Here is a 16,412-nt window from a genome sequence, read left to right as displayed (position 1 = left end):
ATCAAAGTAGAAAAATAGGTATCCTTTTAGAGGCTAAATCATGAATTAAGCTAATATTTTATATAATTGATGAATATTTTGTATTTGAAATTTATTTAATCTCATTCATCTGATATTATAGCTAATATTTTTCATACACATACATTATACTTTTAAAAATCTCCATAAATACAAAATAGGTCAGCATACCAAAACAAACTGATACCAATACCTACCCGTACTAATAAAAAATGGTATATCCATCGATATGGGAAACATTATTTTATGAGTCTTTCCCATCACATTATCTATGGCCTCTTTCTAATTATTTATGACATTTCAACAATTTTTCTATGTCATTGACACATAATATTGGTGATTTTTTTTTACTTTGAACCTCGGACCCCAGACCTCGAATCCTAAACCCAAAATCCTAAATATTAAATTTCAAATCCCAAACTCTAAACCTTAAACCTCAAACTCTAAATCCAAAACCAAAACTTGAATTTTAAACTCTAACCCCAAACCTTGAATCTCTTAACCTTGAACTTGTATTTGGGATTCGAGGTTCATGATTTAAGGTTCGAATTTAGGATTAATGTCAGGGTTTAGGGTTGAGATTCGAGTTTAAAGTTCAAAATAAATAAAATTATCAAAATTATATGTCAATAACATAAAAAAAAATTACTAAAATATTATTAAATAATTATAAATGGATCATAGAAGGTTCACAAAACAATTTGTCGGTATCGACTACATTGCCAAAAGGTGACGAGGTGTCCTTTCCTCTAATTTGACCTAAGAGTTGAGGACTCATCCTTTCTCCAGCCCAGCCCATTCCTCAATTCCCGTCTTCCTATATAAACCAAACCCCTTCACATCACTTCACGCCCTTCTTCTTTCCCTTTGAAAAATTAATCCAAAAGCATTTCCTAATGGCTCTTCGTTCGTCAGTCACCAGAAGAACCCTAACATTGGGCCTAAATTCCACGATGCTGCTGCCTCTGTCTCGATCATTGCAGACTTTCTCCCTCCCCGATCTTCCTTACGACTATGGCGCTCTTGAGCCCGCCATTAGTGGAGAGATCATGCAACTCCATCACCAAAAACACCATCAAACTTACATCACTAACTATAACAAGGCTTTAGAGCAGCTCCATGAGGCTATTCAGAAAGGTGATTCTTCCACCGTCGTTAAGTTGCAAAGCGCCATCAAGTTCAACGGCGGAGGTAAATTTTTTGTTTTAATTGTTCGACTAATTAATCGAATTTCTCTTTTAAAGATTGAAATTTTGGGATTTTTCTACAGATTTTGAAATTGTAAGACGTTTTTTTTTAATTTACGTTCTTTTTGCTTCTGATTACGAAAGTAAATAGGATATCTTGAAATTTGAATGATATAAATGTTAAATGTTATCTTTAGTTTTGATACCGAAGTTCACTTGGTGGAATTCAACCCAATTGAATTTTGATTTCATTCGTTTCATGCGCCATTGTTTTGAAATTTAAGTTTCGATGATTTACTACAAATCTGTTGGGAAAAAAAACTTAGTTCATTAGACACAAGCATAATTCAATTATGCTTGATCAATGATTCTGTGTAACTAGGACAGTTGTCTATTGACTAGACTGTCGCTTTCTTTGTTTTTTTATCCTTTGTAGGTGATTACATTAAATTCCCCTTATGTTGGATGATTGGTATCTCATGCAGGTCACGTCAACCACTCCATTTTTTGGAAGAACCTTGCCCCTATTCGTGTAAGTTCCATATTTCCAAGTAATACGTGATGGAGCTTGTGATTTCAAATCCATTCCCTCTTTGCTTATTGACGTTTACATGACAGGAAGGAGGAGGTGAACCTCCAAAAGCTTCCTTGGGTTGGGCTATTGACACACACTTTGGTTCATTGGAATCATTGATTCAGAAGATGAATGCTGAGGGTGCTGCTTTGCAGGGCTCTGGTTGGGTGGTAAGGAATTTGGTTAATTTTAGTTATTGGTCATGAATGGCTTGCATCTATAACTTACTTCTCTTTTCTTGTTTGGTTCCTTTTTGCCTTGGCAGTGGCTTGGAGTGAACAAGGAATTAAAGAAACTCGTTATAGAAACAACTCCAAATCAGGTATGATTGTAATATATAGCATAAACCAAGACCAATTACCGTGGCATCTTAGTTGGTTTGGTTGAATTTAAATCTACTTATTTCTATCGTCCTGCTTTTCCTGCTTTGCTGGAAGACATAACTTAATAACTGAGAATATCTGATATTAGATTATGCTCTCTAGAAGATTTACCAAGCAACGGGGTTGGCCATAACCTTATAGGTCTATGATGTGTTCTTTTTCCCCTTTTTATAGAGAGGTTACTTGCCATCAGTTTCTATAGATTGAAGTTTGAAGTCTTGTCAAATTCATATCTTTCTTGAACCTTGAGAGTTGTGGCTATTGTAGTAAGACGATAAAAGAAACCCAGAAGATTTTGCCAGGTTCAATATAATTATGGAAATTTTGCTGCAGGATCCACTCGTGACTAAAGGGCCACATTTAGTTCCTTTGCTTGGCATAGATGTTTGGGAGCATGCGTACTATTTACAGGTAATTCTCAAACTTTAAGCTGTCCACTATATATATTTTTCAAAAGTTATCTTCTACGATTAGTCACAGCAACAAACTGAGTTTTGCACTGTTGCACTCCTGCAAATGACTGAAGATAGGGAGTGTCGAAAAGATCTTATGGTTTACTTGATTTAGTTTCATAAATAAGCCTATCACTGCATCATATTCCTGTTAAGTCAATAGAAGTGGTTAGGACTTTGTTTCCTCTTAAGAGAATCTCTGTACAACTGTTTCTCCAGTGCGTGCACAAGGAAGGGATATATATGTGTGTGTATCAAGAATTTAGCTTATTCATTGATCTGTTTGAAGACAGCATTCTTAGCAAATCCTTTTGTCCTGTTGATTGTGTCCCTTTGACTTATGTTATTATGGTGCAGTACAAGAATGTTAGACCAGATTACCTGAAGAACATATGGAAAGTCATCAATTGGAAATATGCCAGTGAAGTGTACGAGAAAGAATGTGCTTGAGATTGGGCCCTTTTCTTAGTGAATGAAAGTTAATAATTTCCCTTGTGACGACCTTGGTTTTGGGTTTTTGCTTGTTCGTTTCAAGCTTCTTTCATGTGTAGCAAAAAATGATACGTAATTGCGTGAGATGAATTTCAATTTGTTAAATGCGATAACGTCAGTCTCTGAAATATGGTTTAATTTTTATATGTGGTTGCATGGTAGCACTTCTTATGTTTTTGATTCAAAACATGGTAACACTTGTAATCTATGTGTGATGAAGTAGAAATTTGTAATATGTTTAATACGAAGGTTGTATTAAAAAGAAATTTAACTATAATTTTTTTTAATTTCGGTAATGTATTTAAATGAATTGATCTACACGTTCACTTACAAGTCAATTCGCTTGATTTTTTATATAATATTCTCGAAGAATAGATACACATTCCCTAATTAAGTGAGCTTTGTTACTGGAAGAAACATTACAGATAATATCATTATTGCACAGGAGGATTAAGAGAGGCAATGTGGGGATAAATGGCCATAATGGTTATGGAAAAAGCTCAAAATTATATAAAAGTTATTGAAATAGCTCAAAACTATATTCAATGGGATTTTAGCTAAGACTCCTTCATTGAAGCAAACTTCCCTTAGAATTTAATTTAGGTGATTATGAACTGTATTTCTACTGCTAAGATGCAGGTTGTGGAATGGGGTCATCACGGAAGCATTTACACCTTCCAGGGGAAATCATCAGGGAGACATGTTATACCCCTACGTTTTTTTTTGGTCACAGTATACATAGAGCAATGAGAACTAAGGAATGGTGATAGGGAAGCAGCGGACCAAGGAGTGGTTTCCTTTTTTTCTGCTAGGTAGTTGTTCGACTCAACACAAAATTCAAATCTAACTTGAAAGAAGAAACAAACATATTTAGTAACAAAGAAAACAAAAATAACTAAAAGAAGAAATTCAAGAATAAAAAAAAAAATAAAGATTCAAAACATAGATAAATAAAGAAAATTAAAATTAGAAGGTGAAAGACGAATCAAATAAACAGATGAATATGGATAGAAGATAGTTGTGCAATTGAATTGTTTGAGATATAAACCTCAACAAATTCAATTAATGGCTCTAATCAACCATTCAATAAATAATCTTTGATAAATTGAAAGATGAAGAATAGATTCTCATGACTCCTTGAAGAAAATCGAGAAGAAAAAATTGATTCTAAAAATTACATTGCACAAAAGAAATTAACTCCAAGAGTTGAATGAATGAATCAATATCTTTAATGAATAACGAAGAGACCTTTATATAGGCTAACTAATTAAATCAAAATAATACTCTAAAGTATGATGAAACTCTAATTAATCTAAATAAGAAGTAGATTTGGTAGAACTAAACTTTTTTATTGACTAAGAAACATAAAACTCCTAAACAACTTTAAATACTTAAAAATATCCTAAAATTTGAAATAAATAAATAATAAAATAATAAAACCTAATAGATACAATATTGAGTTCATATATAATCAAAATTAGACATTACACTCGAACCCACTATGATTTAAACTCGAATTAAAACCTGAATCTTGTAATTTCCCATGATATTCTTGTCCATAGATTCTGCTCACATAGTCTTCAGTAAAATGATCATAACTTAAGCTTTCAGACTCGAAATTGAGTGATTCAACATAGTCTTCAGTAAAATGATCATAACTTAAGCTTTTAGACTCGAAATTGAGTGATTCAAAGTGCGTTTTGAAGCTAAAATATAACTCTTCAAATGCTATGCAGACATCTTAGCCTAGAAATGCTTAGACCCCATCCAAAAGTTCATTGCAAGTTGATTGATCTTCCAAACTTGAAAATTGGCAGCTTGGTTGAATTGACTTTAATAAATTTCACCCCATTTGTGCATGTATCATTCCCCCTTTCCTTGAAAAGATTCGTCTTTGAATCTTTTCTTTGGTCGAATAAGAAAGAATCTTTATCATAGGTGGAATGATTTAATTAAGCTCCTCTCAAAGAATAAAGAAATTCTTGAAAGAAGCAAGTCCCTTAGACAAATTCAAGTTGAGGTTAGTGAAAAAATAATCATTCCTCTTCGTTGTATAGGTTCTTTCTTTTTTTTTTCAATGTAAATTGAACTCAATTGATTTTTATCGCTCAAGGTCTCTTCTCTTTCAATCGTTTTACATGACATCCTCATTTCCCTTTAACCCCTAAAAAAATTTGAACATTAAATTCATTAGAATACAACTCTTTAGGAGGACAATAAAGGTCTAACTCATCCAAATTCATATACTCTAAGAAACAGTTCTTATTATCAAATTTTTTCGATTCACAAAGTGCACTATCACTATCATCACAGTTCTCACTATTACTATCAACTTCTTTGACATCAAATTTGGAACAAGGTGCAGTGTTAGATCTAGACTAAAAAATAGGCACAAAATCACACTTATTGCCTTTACAAACAACGTCACTCGAAGTTCCATGCTCATTCATGTCATCATTGTCGATGGTAACACTAAAAGAAGACTCCTCAATAGGCTAAGTGACATACATATATTCTTCTTCACAACTTTCATCATTAGGTGGATAGTGAATCGAACATTCGAAACCCTCATGATCATTTGAATCACACCAATGACATTTCACAACAGAAAATAGATTGATCATACTCTCTTTTTCTTGTTGGCATTTAGAGTCTTAGTGATCCCTCTTATCACCAAACATTTTTTTGGTGCTCCTCCAGAAGTCATTTAAGCTTGCAGAGCTTGCTATATCTTTTGTACCAATTTCGTTCTTGATAAACCCAAAAACAATAAAATATTGAGAGGCATTGGGATGTAATAGCCCGATTTTCAGTGGTACTAAAAATAGTGATTTCAGAACCCTGTTCTCCGATGATTAAGTCTGTAAATATTATTAATTAATATTTATGATTTAATTATATTATTATATTGGAATTTGGTCTAATGGTTTTGTTAAGTGGAGAGTTATTTAAAGTACAAGTGTATTGACCCTAAAGTTAGTGATTTTGGAAACTGAGGTATCGGGATCTCATTTTCAAAAATCGAGGTGATAAATATTTTTATTAAATGTTTAACAAGTGATTATATAAGTGAATTTCATTTTGTATGTCACACCTCAAATTTGGGGAACTAGATTAGAAGACGTGTATATGTGAAGTTATCTATTTGGCGTAGTCTAGTCCGTCCATTTGCAGTCTTTTGGTGAATAAGAGTTTGCGTAAATTACTTGCCGTATAAGTAATTAAAGATTTTATCTCAGAGTATTCTACTATTTAAGAAAAGAGAGTGACAATCAAAGAGTAAGCTTGGTGTGAGTTACCGCCAAAAATATAGTATGCCCAGTTTGCCTGAGCACTGTGCATTGCGTTTTGTAACGTGAATTGGTTAGGAGTCAACTGGATTGACTGGTCAAATAATATTTGTACAGGATTCTCATTTATGTTTCTCCTGGATCTTTTAGGTCATTTATTAAGACAAATTCTGGATACAATCGCCACTTATCAAGTTCCATTAAAGGGAACTAGATATATATATGGAGAGAAAGGTCTGTCTAGAGGGTTTTTCTTATTTCAATACTACTCTCTGGTTTTTCTTCTTAAAATTATATGTTTTCCTTTCCTTTATTTAGCTGGAAACTAAGGTTTTTGAATTAATGAGTGGATGTTCCACCTCCTGGTAAGTCTGATAGCTTTGCATGTTACGTTTTTAAAAGAATAAGGTTGTTAAGAAGCATATGAATAGTGAGTTGTGAATAAGAGATCTTGCATGAGGGTTGTCTGTAATTGAGATGTTAGTCATTTGTATATAAATGAGTTTTAATAGTGATTCTATATTCTTTAAGCAGTTGTTACTGCTAGTTCGAGAATGATGTTTGAGTCTAGAACTCCAAGCTACATCCCAGGTAAGTATCAGGTGGGACCTTAGTCTCGACTCCTATAATTATTCTAGAAAGTTCTTCTTATGTTGATGTTCAAGTAACGATGCATGAGCCCTTAAGTGATTGTTGAATGTGTATATGTGATCTTTTGTATAGTATCCATGTGAGTTTAAATGTGTGATGTGTTGTATGTATGGGTGCATGTGATTTTGTAAAGTAAATGTATGAGTGTACATGGAACTTATACTGTGATACATGGTAGTGTTGATGTAAGTGAAACATGTAAAGAAGTATGACTCGATTAGGAAAATGAGTATAGCTTACATGAATGTGTACTTATTTTAGATGTACGATACATGATTGTAAATGTTGGAGAATAGAGGTTTAACAGAGCGTTGGGAGATTATGTGATGTGAGTTTTGACACTGCGGTGGTATGCAGTGAAGTTCGTTAAGACAGTAAACACAAAATTCGGTATGACAATTATTAGGAAAGACCATGGCTATGATACATTCTAAAAAGAGTAGATGAGTTGCATTTATTTATTGGGTTTCTATGTGTCCTAGGGAAATGATGGGCAAACTTCACACAATGATGAGTTTAGGCAAACCCATATGGTAAACACGACAGTTCATGTGGTGCATTGGTGGCAACCAGACAAATCCTTTTTAGGCAGGTTATCTATGATTGCCTTTGTGGCGTATTCTGTAAATGCCTCTGTGGTGTATTTTGTAATTGCCTTTGTGGCGTATTCTATGATGTATTTATGGTGATCGGTGAAATGCCTATGTGGTGTATTCGGGGATGCCTACGTGGCAGAATTTGGTTATCCACCTCTGTGGTAAGTTCTAAGATCTCTTTAATAGGTGATTCTATGATAAGGATCTCATACGTCTATAGTTAACTTGGTTTAGTTAGTCTTGTGAGGAAATTGAATAAGTCTTAAGGGACAGTTCTTGAAAGAAAGTATGTATCTATATTTTTAAAGAGGGAATTCACTATAGTAGTCCGTCAGTATAGGATATAGACTTGTTCATAGTTATAAAAGATATAGGTGTTCGTTGGTTTGAGTTTGCCTATGCTATATAGGGTTGAAATATGAGTTATCAGGTATTGGCCACGTATGAATAGTATCATGTGTTGTTTTAAGGTTATTTGGAATCTGAACTATTTGTTTATTTGGGAGTTCTTATGTTATGTAACATGGAATGATGAAAATTCTTTTGAATGATCTAAAATATTTTATCGTTAGCATAAGTTCGTTTTGGGTTTAATTCAGGTTACAATCTGATTGCTGGTCTAATAATTGTTAATCCAGTATGGGAATCTGCCAAGTGTGAGATTGGTTAGTAATTATCCGTTAAAGAATAGTGTTTGTGAATAACCATTCTGGAAAAATGTGAAGTGTTTGTTTGAAGATGAAAGTGTGTTTTATATAGATATTTTTCTAAGAAGTATCTTGTGTTCTAAGAAGGATTAAGATCTATAACGACTAGTAAGATCTAGAATTAGTCTAGAAGTGAAGTGAGAGTGACATGTTAAGTATGAAATTTGAGATATCAGGATCTCATTTCCATAAAACGATGCCGTAAATATTTTTATTAAATATTTACTGAGTGATTATATAAGTGAATTGCATTTTGGATATGTTTTTTTTCCAATTTAGTGACTAATTAAGGTACAAGGACTAAATTGTAAAAATCGTAAAAGTTAATCGCTATTGATTTTTATTAGTTAAAAAGGTTTAAAAGGTAAATGATTGAGGGTTTATATGGAAAATTGACCATTTTAAAGTTAGTGTACGGTTAGTGCTTTATTTTTAAAGGTTTTATATGTTCAAATTTTATTAAATTATTAATTTTATATGTTAAAAATAAACAAACAACCACCATCTTTTTCATTTCTTCTTTCCCACCTGAATCCTCCATTTTTAGAGCTTGAATTTGTCGATCAAGCTTTTTCCCTCTTGCAAGGTAAGCAAATCAAGACCCATTTTTTTTTTTGTAAATTTTATGTTTTTGAGATCATTGTAACTCGATTTAGCTAATCCCTAGTATTAAATTGTAAAAATATCAAAATTTGAAATTTTCCATTGATGGTTTTTTATATATATATTTTTTGTTAAAGGGCTTGGTTGTAAGCTTAGATTTGATTAAGGACTAGTTTGTAAAGTGAAATTTATTAGTTTTGAGCTTAGGGACTAAAACAAAAATATTTTGAAATTTACATGAAATTTCTATAATTATTGAAATTAGAGGGATGTAGAAGGATGTATTTGAAATCATATGGTAAAACAGGGCTTAAATGTGAAAGATATGATAGTTTCGATTTTAGGGACTAAATTGAATAAAATGTAAAACTTTAGGAAAATTTTGTAAAATGAAATTAAGTTTTCATATGCCTTGAATAAGATGATATAGGGTAATTGGCACTAATATTTTGAAATGAATCAACGATAGTTAATCGAAGAAAAGGGAAAATTGAAAATTAGTCTGTGACACTTCAATTATTGCTATTAGTATCTGGCAAGTCCATATGGTATGATTGTATTTAAATTTTTACCTAACTTAATTATGAAAATATGTATGTTAGATAGTAATTTAACTTTTTTGCAATTTGGTACAAAATGTGAGATATGGACTAAATTGTAAAGAAATGATAATTTGATTGATAAATTGAATATGATGAATTTAAGTTTAATATATGTAATGAAATAATAGCTTATTATGATTGATTGAATCATATTGGTATGAGTTTGATTTGTTATCAAGATAGAGTAATAAATTGAAAATTGCGTAACTTGGTGAAATTGTGAAATTGGTTTGGAATTGAGATGAACTTGATACATGCTGTAGTTATTAGAAGTGTTGTGATAACATGAATGTCCCAAATACTGAATAAGTGCTCCTGATAGCACATCCGTGCTCCTGTTTGCATTATGATGCTGTGATTGCACATTTATGCCCTGCTATTGTAATGACCTAAAATTCACGAGCATAAAAAAAGTGTAATATCGGGCCTCCGTTTTAGCGAAATGGGTTTGTAAATAATTATTAGAAATATTTATGAGACTAGTGGTGTGCCTAATTAGGTTATAATTAGGTGAATTTATTTTAATTAAGAGTAATTAGGAAAAAGGACTAAAGTGAATAAGGGTAAAATTTGAATTGTAGATTAAAAGAAAATAAAAAGGACCAAAATGGAAAATAAGCCATTTAGCATAAGTTGAGGTGGTAAAAAAAAAATCTAAATCGTCCTCGAAATTTACCTGAAAGAGATAGGGGTACTGAGATCTTATAGTTTCTTTCAGTTCCCAAATTGCTTCTTCTACACTATGACTTTTCCATAACACTTCCACTAAAGAAACCTGTTTATTCCGTAACTCCTTACCTTCCGAGTTAATGTCTTTTGTCGAAATAATATAAGAAGGTTCTAATTAATATCTCCGTAGCATGAAAACATGAAAAACATTATGAATCTTCTATAATTTTAGAGGCAATACTAAGCAATAGGCAACTGGCCCAACTCTTCCTATAATTTCTTAAGGCTTAATAAAACGAGGACTAATTTTTTCTTTTCGGCGTTTTAAATCTGTATACGATTTCTATCTGTTGAAGCTGCCTTTAGTCTATCTCGAATCTTCTTAACAATTTCCTCCGTTTCTTGGATTAATTCTGGCCCTGTCATTTTTCTTTCATTCAATATATAGGAATACAAAATACCACACAACCTCATAATTTCTCGAATTTAAACTTCAACAAATTTTTGAAGTGATCCATCAGTTCTGATTGCTACAAAATGAGCTGATTTCATAAGCCTATCAACAATCACCCAAATAGTATTCTTTTTTTACTTGCTGATAAGGGTAGTCTTGTTACAAATATAGTGACACAATTCCCATTTCCATTCAAGAATGTTAATAAACTGAAGTAATCCAGTAGGAACCTAATACTCTACCTTAACTCATTGATAAGTCAAACATTTATCCACATACTCGACCACATCTCTTTTTCACTCCTGACCACCAATAAAATTTTTGTAAATCATAGTATATTTTCGTTCCTCTAGGATACAAAACAAAAGGACTATTATGAGCTTTGCAAAGTATCAACATTTTCAATTTAGAAATATCCAGAACGCAAATTTGATTGTGAAATCTCAAGTAACCACAAATATCAAGGCTGAAATTTTCTAATATACCATTCTGAACCATTTATCTTTTCTTCACCAATTTTTCATTTTCTAATTGCACTAACCTAATTTGATCAACATCACCGATTTGATTTTTAATCCAGCCAATAAGCTTTCATCGTCATTGATACTAAGCTGAACAAACGTTGTTCGCAATTCAATTGCTGCTTTCCTAGTTAATGCATCAGCTATAACATTAACTTTATTAGGGTAATAATCAATAACAAAATCAAAATTTTTCAAAAGCTCTATCTAATGACGCTGCCTTAAATTCAAATTCTTTTGACATAAAAGATTTTTGAGGCTTTTATGATTGATATAAATATAACACTTTTCATCATACAAATAATGTATCAAAATCTTCAGAGAAAAAACCATAATAACTAGTTTTTAAATTGTGTGTTAGATAATTGCGTTCATACATTTTTAGCTGACGAGATGCATGAGCAATCACTTCTAGTCTTACATCAAAACATGACTAAAACCGTTCAAGAATCATCACTATAAATGGAAATATTCTTTCCCTAAGAATCGAAAACCTTTAGTAGATTATCTTTGGAGTTATTCTTATAATCCTATATATATATTTTTAGGCTCTACTTTGTTATACTTTTATATTCTCATTTTCATTTTCTTTCTTTTCTTTCTCTTTTCGAGGAAAACAATGATTATTCCAGTTATGGATCAGAGTTATTACTCTTAATCCAAACCTTTAGAAGTCTATTGGATCTATTGGCCCGGCCGCTGCCAACAATCTCCTCAAGGTAAGTATTTTTTTCCAAAGTTTGCCTCTTTTATTACAGAATTTACAACTTTGCTATTTTTTCTTCTTCTTTTCACACTTTAGATCGCTCTTTATTCATTAATTCTTAAAATCATTTCGCTACCGTTTTATGTGCTCTAAAGTACTTACACTATTTTTTTCATGGTCAATTCTATTCTTATCTTCTATAATCTATTTTTATTTTTTATTTTTTAACTAGGGTCTTTATTTCTTTCTATACTTCTTTCTAAAAAAGTTCATTTTTTGATCTTCATAATTGAAAAATATTACTATTCTATTCTACTTCTCATATTTCTATTATCTCTTCTATTTCCAAAAGACTAAAATTATATTAATATACTGAACTTTTCATTTAAAAGCTCTGACTTTTTAAGTTCTAATTTTGTACATGTACAACTATATATACATATATATATTCATTTTCCTTCATATTCATTAGTCCCTAACTTTTACTTTTAACCATTTAAATCCATTTCTGCGTCTTCTTCCATCTCTAATTTTGTATCTTTGTAACGCCCCAAAAATTTGGTATTTATGTATCTGTATTAATTTGACACAAATTTGTATCTGCTTCAGTGGTTAAGTGTTCTAGGTGTGTGTGTGATGTCCTAAGTTCAAGTTCTAGCTTTAGAAAATTTTGGTATTTTAATGAGTAAGGCCTGAACTTGGTCCATTAGGCTTATATTTTATTATTTGTAATTTCATATCAGAATGGGCCTGTTGGTTTGGTGGTTAAATGGGGTGTTAGTGTGAGGGGGGTCTTGTGTTCGAGTCCTTGCATGGGCATTATTTTTGCTTGTTCGTACCGAAGAGTTTGAGTTGGACTAAAAATTTGAATAGTGGGTTAGTGGAGTGATTTGGGGGAATGGGATGGTTATCAGAATATTTGGGGTATTTTCTCCTTCCCAAAAGCCCCCTGCCGAAATTCCTTCCCTTTTTACTGCCTAATCTTCTTCTTTTCTTTTGCTATCGTTTTCTTTTTTTGAAAAGTTCCTGCATCCCATTATATCGATCCGTTGTGCGCATTTTTGGTAAGTACGGTTAGTGTATTATTATTCTTGGAATGATGAATCGTAGTTTATTGAGCTTCGGTTGGTGTTTAGGAGACAATCGAAGGGCTGGAGATTCTTAATTGACGGTTTAAGTGTGCGGAATTTCCATTGTGCGATCGGAGGTACATTGTTGTGAGTTTAGCATTTGGTTATCTTGTGCGTTTTCGTTTGAGTATGACTATAAGTGACTAAATTGGTGAGTTATTGGTCAAATTTAGGTTTTGGTGGTGTTAAAGTTGTGTGGGCTGCGAAATCAAAACAAATGTGTACCTGAAAACACAGAAAACAAGAAACGGTGAAAGCTGAAAAAAGAATATGTCGACGCCACACGGGTGTGTGGTCGCCCGTGTGGTAGGTCGTGTGATAATACACGGGCGTTGATCGATGAGCAAGGTCGTACGCGCAGGACAAGGAGCATGACACTGTCGTGTGATGGCCGGTGAGGCCATGTGCGACACACAAGCTCGACCTATTGGGCCGTGTGGGCCACAAAGGCGTGTGGGCCTACACGGGTGAACCACACGGGCGTGTGGGATTCTGGGCCAGACCGTGTGATCATACGGCCAAGGCCAATTTAGGCCGTGTGGGCCCACACGCATGGACGTATGAGCCCATTTTTCTGAAATGATCTTTAAGGTTCACGGGTCGCCCAAGTCGACTATGGACCTACTGTAGGGTCGGTAAACGCTACTTAAACCCTTCATTGAGTATTCTGAATGTCTGATTTCTGTACCGAGCATGAACTAAGATATCTGAACTGAATGTATGGTCTGATAAATTGCATATTAGCATGTCATTTTTGTATGTTGCATTGCATCAGGGTTGGGATGATGTTATTAGGAGGAAGTATTTTGAAAGGCTTTTAAACTTGATATCTGGCAGCTCAGTTGCAATTATCTGATTATGTGCCGTATTTCAGTACAGCATGGTTTATAGGGATGGGTAGGTCGATTTTATCCCACATGGTGTGTAGGGTTAGACGGAGATGGTGTGTAGAGGCTGGTGGCTAGCATTTTGATATTCTATCTGTATACTGTATCTGACATGGGCTAAGGCCCTAAGTTGTATCTGATTCTGTATCTGATGGTCTAAGGCCCTAACTAATTCTGTAAAGGGATCCGGCCCTAGACTGTTTATTTATGGCACCTGATGTGTATTCTGTATGTGTGATTTCTGTGGGGATTTCACATTGAGTTTGCGAAATCTCACCCTTTTCTATTTGATCTATGTAGGTAATCCCAAGACTTGACGGATCGGTGTAGCAGAGGGCTCAATGGTGACCATCACTATCGAACTGCTTATTTACAGTTTTTGCGGTTATATCGCTTAATTCTTGTTGGTATTTTATGTATGATGGACTTTGGGATTGTTTGGTTTTAATTTGGGATTTTGAAACTGTTGACTATGGATTTATAAGTTGTAACGCAACAAAGTATGGTTTTCTTAAATTAAACTAAGATTTTTCGTAAATGAAACGGTTTTTTAAAAATTATTTGGGTTTCAAAAGCTTCCGCACAAAAGAAATGTTTTAAATCAAATCAATTAGAACATGGTTTACCGAACTATGTAGAAGTTAATAATTGGAAAGATTTTAAGGTCAATGCATTTTCAAAAACACTCTCATGTGACATCGCCAAATTCGACCATGACGTCCAGGCCGGGTTTGGGGTATTACAATCTTTCCCCGAAAGATTATCTATATTAAGTTCTAAATTCTCTTCAAATTCATCTTCTATGATCTAATTTGAAAATTCCTCGGGATTTTCTTTCTCTTGCATCTTTATAACGGGCATTGAATCTATAAATTCTCTTGGTAATTTCCTAACAGCTAGTTTTTCCATCCATGGCATGTTAAAGACATCTTGCTTCCTAGTCAACTTTTGTGAGCCTACACTTTGTCTCGCTATCTTCCTTGCTCCTTCAGAGATTGTAAACTTCACAAAGTATATAACTATATTCCAATAAGTTTGTGGTACCAATGTCTTCCAAAGTTGGTCTAAAATCATTTGGTGCTCTTATTCTATTAATGCTCCTCTAAGGGTCAAATTTTGCACTTTATTCTTTCTAATCAGTTCGTGACCCTTTCATAACACTTCTTGCATCTTTCGATTTACAGTAAAGAAGTGTTGAACTATGTCTTCTTCTGGTTTCATTCTATAATCATGCACTTCTCTCATCATCTTATCAACTTTATCCCTTTGTGCTGAAGATGTTATCTCATCAGGTAATATCAAATTCATTGCCATTTCTTTCAATATCTATGAAAAAAAATAAGTTTTTTATTATCAAATTCCAGTATTTATCTATTTCCCTCTTGAGTCACTACTAACTAATTCAAAATCATTTCCTTATCAATGATTCTAATATTGATATCACATCTTATCACATCGATATATCCTATATGGCATGTACTTCTAGACTCGTTCTTTCCCAGTAATCAGAAAACCTAGACTCTGATACCACTAAATGTAACACCCCTATACCATGTTCGACTCAAGAAACCTGATATAAGAATATTACATTTGGTGCCAAAGTAATTCTTCGCTAATTACTAATATATTTGAACATAAAAATGAACACTTGGAACATACTTAATATTTTTCCTAAGTACATGTCATTCTATTCAAAATTTTAAAACATACCATGTTGTTGCTTGAAGATGTGATGAGATGAAAGCTTTCAATCTCAAAATTCAACTCTTGAAAAATTTCTATACCTAATCTGCGCACGGAAACAAACCGTACGCTAAGTATACACTCAGTTGTATTACTATAATTCAAATATTTAAGGTAAAAACAATAAATATGCACAATTAATCTTACCACTATTTTACTTTCAATAAATCATTCATGCATTTAAAACTTTAAATTTTCTTAGTAATACGTATCTGTGAAAAAAATAAAATAAAATAAATAAAATAAAGAACACACAAATTTTACGTGGAAACCCTTTCGGGAAAAAACCACGGGCAAAGGAGAAGAAAATTCACTATGTCGAAAAATTTGAATCAAATACAAGAGGAATAGACTATGTCTATTTATAGGCTTGCAAAGCCATATTCTAGTAGGATTGAAACACCTTATCCTAATCAATATAAAATAGATGGAGTTTAATAAGGTTTAAAAACCTTATTCTAAAATAAAATAAAAGAAGTCTAGTTCTATATGGATTTTACTTTTATTTTATTTTCCATCGTATTTTATTTAAATAAGAATTTGGGTCACTTAATTCTAACAATCTCCACCTTAACACAAATTCTCAATGAACAAGTTCTTTATCGCGAACTTTCAATAAACAAGTTCTCCACCTCTTCCATAAAACCCCTTAAGGGTTTAACTTCAACAATGAATACCAACCAAGTCTAAGCAATGCTCAAACTTGGTTATAGGAAGTGACTTAGTTATCATATCTGCAGGATTTTC

The 16,412-nt window shown here is 32.8% G+C and overlaps 1 protein-coding gene across 1 annotated transcript; it reads left to right on the top strand.

Annotated features, from left to right (window-relative positions):
- Positions 1-914: 914 nt before the first annotated feature.
- On the top strand, positions 915-3,064 carry LOC107897935 (superoxide dismutase [Mn], mitochondrial). Its single transcript, NM_001326852.1, is given in 6 exon segments — positions 915-1,209; positions 1,691-1,737; positions 1,824-1,949; positions 2,045-2,101; positions 2,496-2,573; positions 2,972-3,064. Coding segments are annotated over 6 exon segments (696 nt in total).
- The last annotated feature ends 13,348 nt before the right edge of the window (positions 3,065-16,412 follow it).

Source organism: Gossypium hirsutum, chromosome A10 (assembly GCF_007990345.1).
Source record: "Gossypium hirsutum isolate 1008001.06 chromosome A10, Gossypium_hirsutum_v2.1, whole genome shotgun sequence".
Taxonomy (NCBI): domain Eukaryota; kingdom Viridiplantae; phylum Streptophyta; class Magnoliopsida; order Malvales; family Malvaceae; genus Gossypium; species Gossypium hirsutum.
Note: the sequence above shows the minus strand (reverse complement) of the source record. Positions and strands in the feature narration are given on the sequence as shown.